The sequence below is a fragment of the Bos indicus x Bos taurus genome, chromosome 13, assembly GCF_003369695.1.
Source record: "Bos indicus x Bos taurus breed Angus x Brahman F1 hybrid chromosome 13, Bos_hybrid_MaternalHap_v2.0, whole genome shotgun sequence".
Lineage (NCBI taxonomy): Eukaryota > Metazoa > Chordata > Mammalia > Artiodactyla > Bovidae > Bos > Bos indicus x Bos taurus.
In genome coordinates this window covers 4,075,264-4,092,126 of record NC_040088.1, presented here as the reverse complement: position 1 = coordinate 4,092,126, position 16,863 = coordinate 4,075,264, and the positions used below count along the sequence as shown (strand labels likewise).

At 51.6% G+C, this 16,863-nt stretch overlaps 1 protein-coding gene across 5 annotated transcripts in view; it reads right to left on the bottom strand.

Annotated features, from left to right (window-relative positions):
• Positions 1-16,863, bottom strand: part of NFATC2 (nuclear factor of activated T cells 2) — a 164,544-nt gene that overhangs the window by 126,601 nt on the left and 21,080 nt on the right. For 2 of the 5 annotated variants that reach the window (XM_027558256.1, XM_027558255.1), the window contains exon 1: positions 16,234-16,590. The exons of the other annotated variants lie outside the window; for them this stretch is intronic. In XM_027558256.1, the coding sequence (XP_027414057.1) occupies positions 16,234-16,363 (130 nt within the window). In that variant the 5' untranslated portion in view covers positions 16,364-16,590. Of the gene's footprint in view, positions 1-16,233; positions 16,591-16,863 lie in introns of those variants that run through there. 5 annotated transcript variants of the gene reach the window in all.

Here is a 16,863-nt window from a genome sequence, read left to right as displayed (position 1 = left end):
TTTCTGTATTATGTTGAGAGTAGAAATACAATTTTCAAAAGACATGGTTTTATTTTATTTCGTTCCAAGGGGAGCAGGGTGACATGAGATGGTCTCGAGTAGTGACACCTGGTTTGGAAAGCAGGGGCCTGAGTTCCAGTCCTTGTCTGCCATTGACTAGCCATGTGACCTTGGAAAAGTCCCCCACCATCTCTAGGTCTCGACCTCCTCGTTTGGAACAGGACAATATTAAACCCAGTCTGTCTCCTTGGCTGCTTCTGGCTCTGAAATCTTTTCATTTTTTCTAGCTAGAGTCTGTAGGGTCTAAGGTTCTCGTAAAGCTGCACTTCATTATCAACTTGCATTTGGGCCTGCAAACACACACACACACACACACACACACACACACACACACACACCCTTCCTGAGGGGTAAGAGAGCATAGATTTTTAATCTAGGAGGAGATCCAGGTCAAATCCATGTTTGACAACAGTCTGCAAAAGAAAACACAGAAAGCCTCTTAGCAAAAATTCCAGCCTTATCAGAAAAACCGAGCTACCTCTTAGCAGAAACACCCTCCTCGGGCTGATGTGAAAGTCACAGAAAACTTAAAAACACACATCCCTCACACTCTTGGGCAGCAATGAAAAACAGAAAGGCCAGTGTCCGCTGAGCAAAAGCACTTAAAGCATTTACATTGGTTTTAATTAATCCAAGCAGCAGAGTGTCTCTTTCTTTTCTCTCCCCAGGATTTTGAAAGTTTATGCACAAGCAAGGAATATGGGGGTAATTTATAATTATTTAATTCTCAGTTTCCTGGGCATTTGACAGTAATTCTCACAGACAAAAGGCTCATCGTTCAGCTATTTCTTTAAGTAGCTAGGGCTCTTCACTGTGTCTCTGTAAACAGCTGCCACCCTTGCAGACAGCTCCCTTGCAGCCCGCGCCATGCCCACGCAGCCCTGGGCCAAGTTTGTTTCATGTCAGAAGCACCCGATTCTCTCAGAAGGGTTTCCAAAGAGCTTGCTTTTCTTACCACTTGCATGATCTTTGCTATATTCATGTACCACCAGTGAATATTATTTACTTAATATTTCTATTTAAATTCATTCGCATATGACTTTTTTTTTAAGGAAACTTTACACTGCTGCCACAAATGGAAAATCAGTGTCACCTCCATAAATAGAAGGGAGGGTAAAAATACAATCCAAATAAAAGTTACTAAATTCAAGCGAGACACTGTTGCTAGCCCAAGGCTCCCAGCCTCAGGCCCACTGTTTTTTCCTCCTGGATGCTCATTCTTTGTAAGTAAGGCATCATTTCTACATATGGATTTTGAGTGTAGAGTTCAATGAGTTTTGCCCAATGTTCCATGCACTGGTAGCCATCACCATAATCAAGATGTAGGACATTACCACGACCCCAGAAAGTCTACATTTTTTCCAAAGCTGGAAGTGGGAGGAGGAAATGGCAAACGTCAGGAAAGAAAGGCGTTAAAGATACACTGACACCTCACTCCTTCTAAGGAGATTAGAGGGAAGCAGCTTTGCCAAGAGGATGGCCCTCTTATGTAATGTGCCCATGGAGAGCATAAAACCACCCCACGTGCCGTGGGAGGCACCTGGCCCACACTCCACACATCAGTGTTCAGAAAGAGACAGAGGATGGAGCAGAGATGGGGGATTCAGAGGTTGTTGCTCTAGGTCCTCTGTGCCTCCATGCCTTTGCATGTGCTATTCCCATAGCTCAGAACACCCTTCCATACCTCCTGTCCTCACTTCTCCTAGGAAGCCACTATTTGTTCATTAAGATTTCACTTGGGCCACCTCCTCCTGAAAGCCCTCCCTGATTTTCCCTAGGCTGGCTCAGACACTAGACTCTGCAGTGTTGCCAGAACAGAGTCATGTAGGGAAGTCTATCAAGTTCAGATTCACTTCTCTGTCTCCCTACTAGACTGTGAGCTTTCTGAAGACAGGTTAAGGTCAATGATAATTAACAGTAATAAGAACAGCAGCAGCAGCAGCTAACATTTATTGAGAATTTATATGGCAAGCTCTGATATAAGTACATTACAAGTAGTCCATTCCTTAATTCCCACAACCTATGAGATGGGCGCTGTTTACTCCCCTTTTACAGATAAGATAACTGAGGTTCAAACAGGTGAATTAACTTGCCTGAGGTCATGCAACTTGAACCCAGCAGACCTGAGACTAGGGATTCTCAACCTCAGGACTACTTACATTTAAGTGAAGTGAAAGTCGCTCAGTCGTGTCCGACTCTTTGCAACCCCATGGACTATACAATCCCTGGACTTCTCCAGGCTAGAATATTGACATTTGGGGCTAGAAAATTCCTTGCTGTGGAGGCTCTGGGATGTTTAGCAGCACACTGGCCTCCGCCCACCAGACGTCCGTAGCATCCCCAGTCCTTGCTCAGTTTGAACAAGCAGAAGCATCCCAGGCTTGCCAAACTTCTCCTGCCAGGCAGAATCGCCTCCAGATGGGAACCCCTGCTCCAGGCCCGACTGCTCCAGGGCCTCCCCCCGGGGCCTGCACATGGCCAAGGCCCCAAACACTGCTGGGAACATCAGCCCATGAGTCACACCTGAACTGACTCAGAAATGAGACGTCGGCTCCCTGTGAGCCCTGGAAGGTAAACCGCTTCTGCAACAGACATCTGAGAGGCCACATCACCACCGCCCTCCCTATCCCATCAGGCTCTCAGGGGCTCACCCCACATCCAGGCCCTAAGAACATTTGGGGAGACTTCTGGCCACTCTCTGGAACCGGAAGACAAGAAGGCCGCGGCGGCCACTCTAGCCCCACCGCAGCAGGGCGTCTGCATGGAGATCCGGGTCTTGGTCCATACACGGTGTTTGAGGCCCCCATTCCACAGCCTTGCACCCCGGCTGTGTGACCTGGGGTCCTCTGAGTCCTCATGCATGATACGGGGCGGAGGTTGGTGACAATACCCACCTGACACTTCATCTCATGCACACGAAATCCAAAACACACAAAATAAACACTCGATAAATAAGGCCTTTTGGGATGTTAGTATCATTATTATGGAAAGAATTATCATTTAAGTTGAAAATTCTACCCTTTCTCTGCTTTAATTTGGCTTCCCTGGTGACTCAGATGGTAAAGAATCTGCCCGCAATGCAGGAGATCTGGTTTGATCCCTGGGTCAGGAAGATCCTCTAGAGAAGGGAATTGCAACCCACTCCTGTATCCTGGCGAATTCCATGGACAGAGCATGGGCTACAGTCCCTGGGGTCACAAAGAGTCAGACAGGACTGAGTGACTAACACTTTCTGTTTTCATTCCCTTATTTTACAACTTAAAGTGTGACACACACCGGCCCCCCCCACCCCACCACCAGGGACTTCTTTTAAAAAAGAAAAAGGGAAGAAACCTTTATAAAAATAAAATGGATCGGTCAGCACTTTGGATTCTCTTTTTCTGCTAGCCTTCAGAAAATATGTGGAGTAGGTAAAGAATGCCTCCGACACTCATTTCGTTCCATGCTTTGTCCTTCTTCTGGGCTACCTGGGAGCTGATCAACTAACTCTTACTAAAGTGTTAGTGACACACCAAGTTCAATGGACATGAGTCTGAGCAAGTTCCAGGAGATGGTGAAGGACAGGGAGGCCTGGTGTGCTACAGTCCATGGGGCTGCAAAGAGTCGGACGTAACTGAGCGACTGAAGAACAAAGGTAACCGCAACAACAAAAGTGACTGTGACACGTCTCCACCTTTTACTCCACACCAAGAAGCACTCTGTATGTATTTAACATTCACTAGCATTTGTCTTGGGAGAAGGCAATAGCACCCCACTCCAGTACTGTTGCCCGGAAAATCGCATGGATGGAGGAGCCTGGTAGGCTGCAGTCCATGGGGTCGCACAGAGTCAGACACGACTGAAGCGACTTAGCAGCAGCAGTAGCAGCATCATTTGTCTTACAAGAACCCTTCGAAGCAGATGATAGGGTCCTCATTTTCTAAAAGGGGAAAGTGAGGCTCAGAGAGGGTGATTAATTTGCCCAAGATCACACAGCTGCTAAGTGGCAAAACCGGATTCGGTCTCAGGCAGCCCAGCTCCTCCAGCCCCGTAACTCACAAAAGGGAATATTTCCTGGATCGTGACGCCTTCACCCCAACACAGAAAACTGAGGTGTCCCCAGGACAGGAACTGCTCCGGAGCCCCATGAGGAGGTAGGCTGCCCTAGACAACGGACGACACAGATTCCTTTCTTCTGGAATACTCATAATCCCTCCGTTTGCCCCAGGATTGAGTCAACGATTATTTAAAAACCTCACTCAGGCCACATGGAGCTCTCTGCCACCTCCTGCCCTCCTGTTGCTCACCCTCAAGGACACACGGCCAAGTCTGAGACCGCCGCCAGCGCCAACCCACCGGCCAACAGATTGCTTTTGAAAAAAGGAACAACGAGAGAACATCTTCTCTCCGCCGAGGACAAGCTGGTGGAATTTTCAGGAAGCAGAATAGAATGACTAAAATAGAAAGCCAGCTCAGGAAGCTCCAGGAGGCGTCTGTCCTCAGGAGGGGGAGGGGCCGAGCGAGCCAGGGCGCTCGACTTCAACGACGACGCCAGGAGAGGAGCCAGGATCCAGCCCGCAGGCCGGACGCCCCGCGGCCCAGCGGCCGAGCCCCAGAGCCGAGGTCCACCCCTGTCTGAAGCGACAGACCCACCGTTCACACCCCGAGGTGGTGGGAGGCCCGGGCCCTGGGTTTGAGACATCACAGTCTGTTGCCATGGCAACGGAGTGAAGCTTCTACAACCTGGCGGCCGCACGTGCAGCAAGAGGGCGGAGAGAAGCCAAGCCGGAGGGAGGGGGTCCTGGGGGTTCCGCCCCTCCCCTCCATCCCTCGGCTCTCATGAGCCCTGTGTGTTAGGGGCTGCAGGAAACGCCAAGAGGAGCCGAAGCTGGATGGACTTCGCATCTGGCGGCTTGCACCACCTATAGGAAAGACCTTCTTTGAAAAGTTACAGATTGCGCTTTGAGTAACACATACAGCACTCAGCAAACTTTCCAACAGGCCCCCCATGCCCCTATGGCCCCCAGCAGACACACATGCGGGCAGTAATTGGATTCCTGATCAATGAATCGTGTGTTAATGATGACGGGGAGAATCAGGTGGTCACACCCTTCATTCAGAAATGACACACACAGACGCAGGGCGTGAGAGGTGAGAAATTCCATCCAGCTAAGTCAGGTCCAGAGATGCCAGCAAGGGAAAGAAGGCAGTTTACCATCCTGTCTCGTTCGACGTGGAGCCACTGGAAAAAGCCACCGTGACTGCTGTGCTCTTTGCTGACCCTGCCCCGGCTAAGACAGCTGTCTGCCTTCAGACAGGACAGAAAGGAGCGCTGGGTCCTGCCTCCCAGGCAGCCTGCTGTGAGGCCAGGCGCCCGAGACCCAGGACCCAGGACAGTGTGCCAGCTCCAAGTCTTACAGACTGGCTACTGGCATGGCTGTCTGCAAATCCACACGCACTTGCGTGTCCTCCTTCTGGAGAGAAGTGGAGAGATGTGTGAAATCTGCAGGCCTCGAGTTCAGCTTCCGGATGGGAGGGCAGGGCCCAGGCATCTGATAGACATGGAACCCACCTCATCCTCAAACTGGAATGGAAAGAACCGGGTGGAATCATTCCATGGGGCCCTCATGCTTTCAAGAACTTCAAAGACCTTCCCATCTGCCTTCATTCATTGCGCCTCGAGCTCTCCTGTGTACCACGAGGCTGACAAGCACCTGGAAGGCAGGTACCATCTACTCCTCTGTGTCACCGAGGGGGCCAGGGAAGCTGAGGGGGGTGGGGGTTCAGCCCCAGGGACAAGAACAGTCAGGGCAGGGACTCTTCTGGCGGTCCAGAAGACCTCGCCTTCCAGTGTAGGGGTGGCGCTTCCATCCCTGGTTGGGGAGCTGAGAGCCCACGTGCCTCTCGACCAAAAAACCAAAACATAAAACAGAAGCAAGATTGCAACAAATTCAATAAAGGCTTTTAAGAAATGATCCACATCAAAAAAAAAAACCTTTTGAAAGAAACCAGGGGCAGAGCTGGGGTTCAAATTGAGACATCATTTAGATGCCGTAAGATATTAAAAGGCCTCGGCGCCTTTTTACAAATGTGCATCCACCATTCAAGATACAGAACACTTCAATCCTGCTACATGGTTCCCTAGTGGCCACACCCAGCCAATAACCCTCATTCAGTGGGACCCACTCGCCTGCCTTCCCTCACTATGGCCTGGCTTTGCCTGCTGTGACCATGACATAAAACTGTATGGAATGTACATGTACATGCTGTAAATCTCAACCTTATGTCTGAGATTTGACCACATCGTATGCAGTTACGGTTTCTTTTTCATGGCCGTGTAATAGTCCATCAGATGCCGACATCAGCCTTGGCTTATCCGGTCACCATGCCACCCTGCCTCCGTTTTTCAGGAAGACAGCCATCTGAGGTGGGATTTGTGCTTCAGAGAGGCCCTTCTCTAAGAAAGGACAGTCTTTCCCCATTTGTCATGAGGCACACAGCAGAGAGAGGGGCTCCGGTGACTTCCTTGCCAAAAGGAGAAGAAAAGATCTGGTCAGGAGAATCAACCAGAAACAGACCTCAGATAATCCTCCCTCTGAAGCGGGGTGCGCGTGGCTACCCCGCCTCTCTGCCAAGGCCCTGCGCAAGGAGACACAGGCAGGGGCCCGGCCGCCTTCTCTGCTTTGGTTCCTCCAACTCACTCGGCCAAGACCCCCGTCACCTTTATGCCAGTGCCTCAAAGAGCTGTGCCCACTGAGCCCCGCAACTCCTGACACAGCGTGAAAAGCTGGTTTCCACCTTTCTTTTAGCCAACTTGAAATGCAAGTGTAAACTTCCCCTTGAAAACAGTGGGGCCCCTGGAACCCCTGGCCAGGGGCAGAGACTTAAAATTAATGCCTGATTGACAGATGGCTTCTTTATTTACACTCATCGCCAGGAGTTTTCACTTCAGTGCCCTGTCCCCGGGGGCGGGTACATTTCATCAGAGGCTCCTGCCGACCCCGGGCATTAATGACCTCCTCCTTTCTCCATGGCAACAGAGATGAGGTCACGGGTTGTGGATTTCACACCCGGAGCCCACCTTCTCAGGACCATGCAGGTAAACAGCCCCTTTCTGTGGTCTTTACAATAACGTACGCAAGCACTGCAGACGTCAAGGCTCCCCCACCCCTCCCCGCGCTCGTTTAACAGTCCACCTTTCTCAGCGTGCCCAAGAAGGTTTGTTTTGATAAGGACCTTTATAAATCCTGAGCTTTTGCAGGCACCTTTCTTACCTTCAGAAAGCTCACTCAGGCGTGGCTCAATTAAAATTCACGCAGAAGCACTGCCTCTTAGAAACTTAGTATCTCAGTAACTGAAACAGGCCCAAGTGAGAAAATTCCCTTTTTTCTCAAAACCTCAGGTCAGGACGCACAGATGGTCCCAAACGCCAACTCAGGAAAAGCAATCTCTCTGCTCTTCCTGTAGCGTCCTCTCTACCTTGGATATATTTCTCTGCAGAAGAAAACAGCACTCAAAGTCTACGGCACAGAACTTCAGATCTGAATGCCAGTTTGTAAGAGATGCAAGGGACAGAAGAAGACTCAACAGTGCCACAGGGACACCACTGGCAAAGTCCGTCACACGGAGGCCAGTGCAAGAAACATGACCTGCTTCTTCAACAAAGGCAAGAAAACCGACTGGTGGGGATTTTTATAAAGTAAGAGAGATCTAATGGCCACGTCAATGATTTACAATGTTCGGGTCTTGTCTGGATCTTTGTTCAAACAAGTTAACCATGAAAAGACACTTGTGAGACATGCAGTAAGTTTAAACACTGGACGTTTGAAATTAAAGATTATGGCTTTGGGGGCTTCCCAGGTGGCGCTAGCGGTAAAGAACCCGCCTGCCAATGCAGGAGACTTAAGAGATGTGGGTTCGATCCCTGGGTCAGGAAGATCTCCTGGAGGAAGGCATGGCAACCCACTCCAGTATTCTTGCCTGGAGAACCCCATGGATAGAGGAGCCTGGCGGGCTACAGTCCATGGGGTCGCAAAGAGTCGGACACGACTGAGTCAACTTAGCACGCAATACAGCTTTTTAGGTTTGGTAATGGTATTGGATTTTTCTCAGGAGCCCTTATATTTGAGAGCTACATCCTAATCTATTAATAAAATATTCTATCATCTGCAATGTGATTTAAAGCAAGCAGAAGTGGTGATGCAGAGCACACACTGAGGAGGGGGGGACATAAGACTGGCCTTCAGTAGGTAACCATAGAGACTGGGTGCTGGGAACACGGCAGCTAATGACGCCATCGTCTCTGTTTCCACATTTTGGACAAAGTTTAGGAAAACGTCACAGGCTGTTCCTCTTGCTTTGGAGGAACCCGCCGCGGGCTTTCTTCCAGGTAGGAAAGTTGACACAGCCCAGGAAGAGCCCCAGGGTGAGTCTTGCCTTCTTCCCTGAGCTTGGTTTGGGAACAATCAGTAAAACCCAACCTCGCACCAGCCCAGGGAAGCCGGGTCTGGCCGGAGCTCTGGGGCGCCTGTGGCTGTTTCCTGTGCTGGGGAGAGAGGAGACAGGAAGTCCCTTCGTGGGGGGAAGCCACAAGACATCCACCACACGGCACTTCCCAAGGCTGCCGCGTCCTGGCCCAGGGTCAGGGGTCCGCAGCGCGGGGGCAGGACCCTGAGGAGCAGCCTCAGGGAACCTTGCAGCCTGAGAGTCTGGACAACTGAGAAAGCTTTTGCAGCTGGCCTACTTCTGCGGCTGAGGCAGGGACCCATGCCCCGGGCAAGCTTTTCATCAGAACTGACCCCCTACAGAGGGCTGCCCCGGTGGCTTAGTGGTAAAGAATCCACCTGCCAATGCAGGAGGCAAGGTTCGATCCCTGGGTCGGGAAGATCCCCTAGAGGAGAACATGGCAACCCACTCCAGTATTCTCACCTGGGAAATCCCATGGACAGAGGAGCCTGGTGGATTCCAGTCCATGGGATCACAAAGACTTGGACACAGCTGAGCATGCATGCGAATCGCATGTAAGTTAGGTATCATGCTGCGATGCCAGCTGAAGCCCCGCGGCCAGTGACTCATCTCCAAAAGGCATCTTCTCTTCCAGGCAGAGGCTTTAACCTCTGAGCCACCAAGGAAGCCCCTCTTAAGGCTCAGGATTCCTTAAAGGCGAGGGCAGAGACTTTCCCCTCCAAGGACCCAACGCTCTCAAGAAGGTGGGTGAGCCCGACGGTTTCTCAGAGCCCACCACCCTGCTCCCAGCCTGCCGTCCGACCTTCACGCAGCCCCGCTGCCCGCACTCAGTCACACTGCCTTGCGGGAACCTGACCACCCCCATCTCACAGATGAGAAAACACAAGCGGAGAGGATCAAAATCACCTGCCTGGAGGCAAACCACTCAGCGGGGATTATGCAACTTCTCATCCATTTATAAGGCGATGGTTTACTGCGCGCTTGCCAATGCCCGGCACTTCAACTTGGCCAAGGCCAAGCTAGTAATGGACACCTAAGTCAGAATTTCAAGCCGGGATTTCCTGACTTCAGTCCTGTTGCTCTGGCTCAGTAGGCCTATGGCCGTGGAGTTGGGGGGGACACGTGCCCCGGGAGGCATGCACGACAATCCACTGGGCTGTAGAGAGAAATACAGAAATAGCAGAACCCCAGTTTATATTCTGTCCTTCCCCACTTGGGTTTTTGTTGCATATTTTATGAGTATAATCCCATTAGGATAGCAGTGAACAGTCCACTGATAATTGCATAGATACCAAAACATCATGGGTGAATGCAGCCCATGTTGGCATTAAGGGTACCCAGGAAAGCTGGGGTCAGTGAGATTCCGGCTGAGCTGTAGTGCTGAGGACAGGGACTCAGGACCCCAGCTGCCTGGGCTCGAAGCCTGTCCTGCCGTGTACTGCTTGTGACTCTCAGCAAAAGTGAACTGACCCCCAAGAATTCTGACTTCATGGGTCCTGGGTATGCCTGAAAGATTCTAGTCTGTAGCCAGGATTAAGGACCACTGGCCACCAAAGCTGCATTTCTCAAATGTATTCAATCCCATCATCTTACAGGACTAAAAAGCCTTGGGCACCAACTCAAATAGCACAGCATTAAGATTTTAAGAGCCTCTACTTCTGATCAAGGGCATCCCTGGGAGGTCAGTGGGAAAGAATCCGCCTGCCAACGCAGGAGACACGAATTCTATCCCTGGGTCGGGAAGATGCCCTGGAGAAGGAAATGGCGATCCACTCCAGTATCCTTGCCTGGGAAATCCCATGGACAGAGGAGCCCGGTGGGCTACCGTCCCTGGGGCCCCAAAGAGCAACCGAAACAACTTCTGATCAAAAGCTGAGGGCGCCTTAAGAACAGACGGCCTTTAATTTGGAAGCTGGGATGACATGTGTTCAATAGTAAAGGATGATTCAGGCAACTTTCTCCCTAGCTCTTGCTCCTCCCTCGACGAGGCCACTGCTCGACTCAGCCCTCGTTTCACCTTTCCAGCTGCACCTGGAGACGCTATTTGCACAAAGCAGGCTCATTAAGGCTTGTCCTTAACTCAACACAGACGGCAACATCTCTGAATGTCACATGTGTTTAGCGAACTCGCTTGCTTAGAGTAGAGCTCTATTTTTAGTAAGCACCAAAAAAAAAAAAAAGCCCATGATGCTGTATATCAGCACCTCATTTGTCCCTATTTGTTTACCAGGCTGTGTCCCACACTGGCCTGGGGGCCAGACAGGGGCAAGACCACATTTCATTCATCTGTGTACTCCCACAGGGCCTGGCACAAAACCAGCATTCAATGAGTGTTTGCTGAAAGAATGAGGCTTTAATTGTGCCCTGTGAATGGGCCGAGAGCAGGTGGCCCTGAGCTCAAGTGCAGGTGACATTAGAGAGCGGGTGACAGCAGGGTCTGTGACTCTACCTGAAAATGGTATAAAGCTGAGCCACCCGCCATGCAGGAGACCCGGGTTCCATTCCTGGGTCAGGAGGATCTGCTGGAGAAGGGTATAAAGCTGAGCCACCCGCCATGCAGGAGACCCGGGTTCCATTCCTGGGTCAGTGTGACTCTACCTGAAAATGGTATAAAGCTGAGCCACCCGCCATGCAGGAGACCCGGGTTCCATTCCTGGGTCAGGAGGATCTGCTGGAGAAGGGATAGGCTACCCACTCCAGTATTCTTGAGCTTCCCTTGTGGCTCAGCTGGTAAAGAATCCGCCCGCAATGCAGGAGACCTGAGTTCAATGCCTGGGTTGGGAAGATCCCCGGAGAAGGGAAAGGCTACCGGCTCTAGTACTCTGCCCTGGAGAATTCCGTGGGCTGTATAGTCCTTGGGGTCGCAGAGAGTCGGACACGACTGAGTGCCTTTCACCCCGGGCTTTACAGGTGCAGAAGGGACACACACGTGCAGTATGCTCCTGCGGTACATGGGACCTGCGGCTTTCATCAGCCTTTCAGAGGTCTGTGACCCAAAGAGTTTGAGGATCAGCAGAACAAACTATAAGCAACGGTCAGGAGTCCATTTTCCTTTCTGAAAGGTCAAAGTTAACGCCATATGCATCCGCTTACCAGAGGAGGGGCATGCCAGACTCACTGAGGCAGACTGGGAGCAAGCCCTCCCAACACGGCCCAGAGAAGATCTGGCACTGCTGGAGGTGACTGGGGATCCCCAGGGCCCATTCGTCTTTCCCAGTGTATTACAAGTTGGAAGAAGTAAGAATGCCTTGAATTCACATGCACATACAAAGAAATTAAACTTCTGTCTACCAACAGCCAGCACGCCTCTCCCCTCCAAGGTGGGCTCATAGCCAGGACCCCCAGAGCCCTGTCTGCATTCTTTCTATTACTATGCATTTAGCTCTTTCCCTCAAAAGAAAATAAGAGTTTACCTTGCATGCCTCTAAGCAAATAAATCTGAAAATTCAGAAAGGTGAAGTGGGTGATTTCCTAGGAAGAAAGTTTACCAAAACTGGCTCTAGTCAAAATAGAAAATGGATACAGCCCAATTCCCATAGACACGATCGAGAAAGTTATCCCAGAACAAGACCATAAAAAGGCACCAGGTCCAGATGGCTTCACAGGGGATCCTATCCCAACGGGAGAAACTGGATAGTCCCAACAATACACACGTTGTTCCTGAGCATAGAGAAGGAGAGACGTTTAGACTTGACGGCACACCAAAAAGCACATTACAGACATCACTTGCGGCTTAGCTGCTAGGCCACATCCAACTCTTACGATGCCATGGACTACAGCCTGCCAGGCTTCTCCATCCATGACATTTTCCAGACAAGAATATTGGAGTCAGTTGCCGTTTCCTTCTCCAGGGGATCTTCCCTGATCCACGGATCAAACCCAGGTCTCCTGCATTGCAGGCAGATTCTTTACCGGCCACCAGGTGAACACTGCTAAAAGAAATCTTAAAACAATATTATCCAGTAGATGCCAGGCCCACCACCATAAGAAAATAATACCCAGTGACCAAGTGGGGTTAATACCAGGAACGTTTCAATATTAGGAAAGCTATTAATATAAATGATCTTAGAATAAAATCATGTTTTTCTATAGATGCTAAAGAGTCTGTGGCATCACTCAACTCCCATTCCTAATCAAAACTCTTATGAAAATAGAGACGGATGGATACTTCCCTAACATAAATACATATGCCTCAATTCTAAAGCTAACACTGAAGATTCTCCTGCCTGGGTGAGGAACAAGGCAAAGATGCCTATTTTCCACTACCATGTAGATGCTACTGGAGGGATCAGTCGATGCAATTAGACAGAAAAACAATTAGAGACACTAACTGATTGAGGGCAGGGACTGAGTCTCATTTTCTACTACATCCCCAGGATCTAACACCATAGGAGCTCAATAGTTAGATGGATGAGTAAGTGAATGATGACTCACATGAACTGAGCACCTCTATTAACGAAATCAAAGGTTTAATAAAAAGCTAGTGACAAATGACACTGTGTTAAGTGATGTGAATGGGTTAAGCCATTCAAGGCAAACAGTTGCCTGTATGAGGTAAGTACTATCATTCAATCATGTGACAGCTGAGCAAACAGAGGTCCAGAGAGATTAAATGACTTACCCAAGATCATCTTGTCAGTAATGTTTTAAACTCCAGTCTTACACGGTGCCAGGCCCCTAACGGCTTTGTGCGCATCTCTCGTCAAGTGAGGGGACGAGAACTCACACGGTAGATCCGAAAGATCTAGAGCAGGACTCTAGGGCTCCAGAGCAGGACTGCCGGGCTCACATTTCAGCTCTGCCGTGTACCTGCTCTGCTTTCTGGGGAAAGTTCCTTCACCTCTCTGTGCCTCATCAACCCCCTCTACAAAATGAAGGTGACAACCTTCTGTGAAGTGTGTACCTTCTATGGTTGGAGGGGTACTACACGGGCTAATTACAGCTGCCACACGCTCAGGTTCCACAAAATAAGCATCTGACTTCCCCCAACTCCCTACATGCCGTCACCAGTTCCTGACAATGTCTGTCCCAGGAGCAATCCTCTTCCTTTCTTGGCCTTTTGCCAAGCCCATTGCCCAGAGTTAAAGAGAACACCTCACGTGTACCACCAACATATTGTCATGTGGGACAAAGCCCATTAGCAAGACACGGACTAGTGTTGACCCTTGGGGAGTTCCATCATGCGGAAGCAGAGCAAAGTGACTGCTATTAACATCTGGGTGAGACTGAGCCTGACCCACATCTGGAACAGCTCGCTTCAGCCTCTCAAGGCTCGCAGCATCCCTTCTCTTACTGAGCCATGACGTTTCTGTCCTGGTGCCCTCCCAGCAAGGCCTGATTACAGATTCCACAGCATAATTCCTCATCCTTAAGTTGGGCTGCACGTTTGGCAAGGAGTAACTTTATGGTTGGAGAAGGCAATGGCACCCCACTCCAGTACTCTTGCCTGGAAAATCCCATGGACGGAGGAGCCTGGAAGGCTGCAGTCCATGGGGTCGCTAAGAGTCAGACAGGACTGAGCGACTTCACTTTCACTTTCCACTTTCATGCATTGGAGAAGGAAATGGCAACCCACTCCATTGTTCTTGCCTGGAGAATCCCAGGGACGGGGGAGCCTGGTGGGCTGCCCTCTATGGGGTCGCACAGAGTCGGACACGACTGAAGCAATTTAGCAGCAGCAGCAACTTTATGGTGGAGCAACCTGCCAAAGGTTACCTCGGCCAGGTGATCTAGGCTATCATCAATAATGATAAATCATGTTGATGGTAGGTACCCACAATATGATGTGATGGAAATGGTCACTTTACCTCTGTGGTCTTCCTCCTCCAAAACCCATAGCCCTGTCTAAGCATGAGAAAAACATAAGACCCCACTGAAAGGACATTCTACAATGCACCTAGTCAGTATTCCTCAAAACTGTCAAGCTCATTAAGAAAAGGGGGGGGGGGGTACAATCTAAACAAAGTATGGACTTAGCTTTATAAAACTGTATCATAATATTGGCTCACTAATTGTAACAAATGCATCCTGCTAACGGATATTCCTCCTATGGGGAGCTGGGTGCTGGGTATACAAGAGCTTGCTGTACTCTCTTTACAATTTTTCTGTAAATTTAAGACTGTTTCCAAAAATAAAGTTTTTTTTTTTAAAGATAGATGCTGGGGCCTTCACCATGGTCATTTAGACACCCATCTGGCAGCCACCAAGCACCCCTTTGCCAAGAAAAACTATAAAAAGCACCTCCCATCAGATTTGGCTTAGAAACTATTTCCCCGGAAATCTCCCCGCTGCAGGAAAAAAAAAAAAAAAAATCCGTTGATTGTGAATCTTGGAGGGGTGTAAGTATTCCCTCCAAACATGACTTTAATCTTAACGAAGAGCAAGACCACGGATGCTAGAGGGATCATTTACAGATTCTTAATTGTATCTTTTCAAAGCAAAGGATGGCCTCCAGATTGCAACTCAAGAAGACTGGTCTCTTTGGCTGGCTAATTATTTCCATCTCCAGCCAAAATAGAGAATAATTACTAACTACCATCTTCACTTGGTATCCGATCGAAGGGCATCTCTGAAGTCAAAGCAAGGCCCTCACCTGGAGTTTCACCTGAAGATGCTGCGGAGGGAAAGTTGAAACTTCTCTGCCTCACACAGCATCTCTGGGAAACAGCAAACTTGGGAGAGTCCGGAAAGGGCCTCCTACACACACCAGCCAGCACAACCCCTTCCTGCTCCCCAGAAGCAGCCGAGCCCAAGTGCATCTGGAAGTCACCAACAGGCCTGCCCCCAAGGCTTCAACAAGCACTGGCTGGGCTAGGCTGTCAAAATCAGGAAGCCTTTCTGGTGTTCTGTTTTTTTCCAAGACAACCTGCTAACCAGAAAAATACAGTGAGGCTGGGTGTGCGACCGCCTCCTCTGACCAAGGCTCCTGTTAAACACGTGAAATGACGGCCCAGCGGGGGGAAATCCCCAGCCCCCAGCGCAGAGCGCACTTGCAGGTAGGGACTGACAGGTCGCTGAGGCAGGAATAAGCCTGCACCTTCCTGAAACCACAGGCGGGCACCCTCCAAGCCCCCACAGTCTGGTTGCCTGTGGGGCGGGGGTGGGGCCCACTTAATAAAGCTCAGACTGAAGCATGTGAGGTGATGTGCAAACGGCAGCGGCAGAACGCAGGGAGGAAATGGGCCAGCCGCCTAAGACGAGGGCAAACCACGCTCTACCATTAGACACAGACAACCTCCTCCTCAGAGTCAGCGCAACGTCCCCAGCAAGGGCTCGCACACGGTGGGGCTCGGAGGTGGGCGGATCCGCCTCACCAGCCCTCTTTTTGCACCAGTCCCGGCCGAAAAACTCCATTCTTTGGCTTCCTCACCTCTTCCCTCCAAAGGCAAAACCCATAGCTTCCACCGCGCACTGATGACCAGCAGCGGGCAAGAGACCAGCTGAGACCCCTGCTCCCTTTTGCTTCACTACCAGGGACCCTCGGGGAGAAGGAACTGGAAACTGGCGCCCCACCAGGCAGAGTGAGCCTAGTGCCCTCTAAAGGCGGCTGCAGTCTCCGACGGCTCCCTCCCTCCCTCTCACCTGGGGAGAGGCAACTTCCCCCCAACTCAAGTTCAGGCCCCCCAGGAAATGTGACGCGTGGGGCAAAGGGGCCCCACCCGCGGCCACTGCCCAGGCCCCAGCCCCAGCCCAGGCTCGGGGGCCAGGCCGGGGCGAGCCTCCACCGACCTTCGATAGGATTCAAATAGTCATAATCGAAGAGGATGGAGAAGTCGAACTCGTCTTGGGGGCTGTCCCCAGGCTCGTGGCCCGGGGCGTCCCCGCCGTCGGGGTCAGGCTGCGGCTCCGGGGCGTCCATGGCGCGCGGAGCGGCGGGCGGGCGGGCGGCGGGCCGGGGGCGGAGGCGGGCTCGGTGGACTCGCGGGCCCCTCGCCGGCGACGGCGAAGGGAGCAGGAAGCGGGGCGGAAAGGCGGGCGGAGCGGCGGGGTCACTGTCCTCGTGGGGACACACGCGGGGTCCGGGGATGGCGCGCCCGGGGGAGCTGAGCGGCGGCGGCGCGCGCTTCCTGCTCCGGAGGCACCTGTTGCAGCCCGGGGAGGGGAGGCGGGGACAGCGCGGCCCGGCCGGCGGGGCGGGGCGACACCCCGGGACCGGGGAGGGCGGGGACGGCCGGGAGGAAGCAGGCCGCCCCTGGTCCCGGCCGCACCGCCCGGCGCCGCGCGAAGCCACCTGCCAGGCGCTCGGGCGCAGCCGCCGCTTCCACCCTCCCCGCCTCAGCTCTGCGGCCCTGCCGGACCCAGGATCCGGATGAGAAAGCCACTTGTCTTTTTGCCCTGGGTGACCGGCTGACACCAACA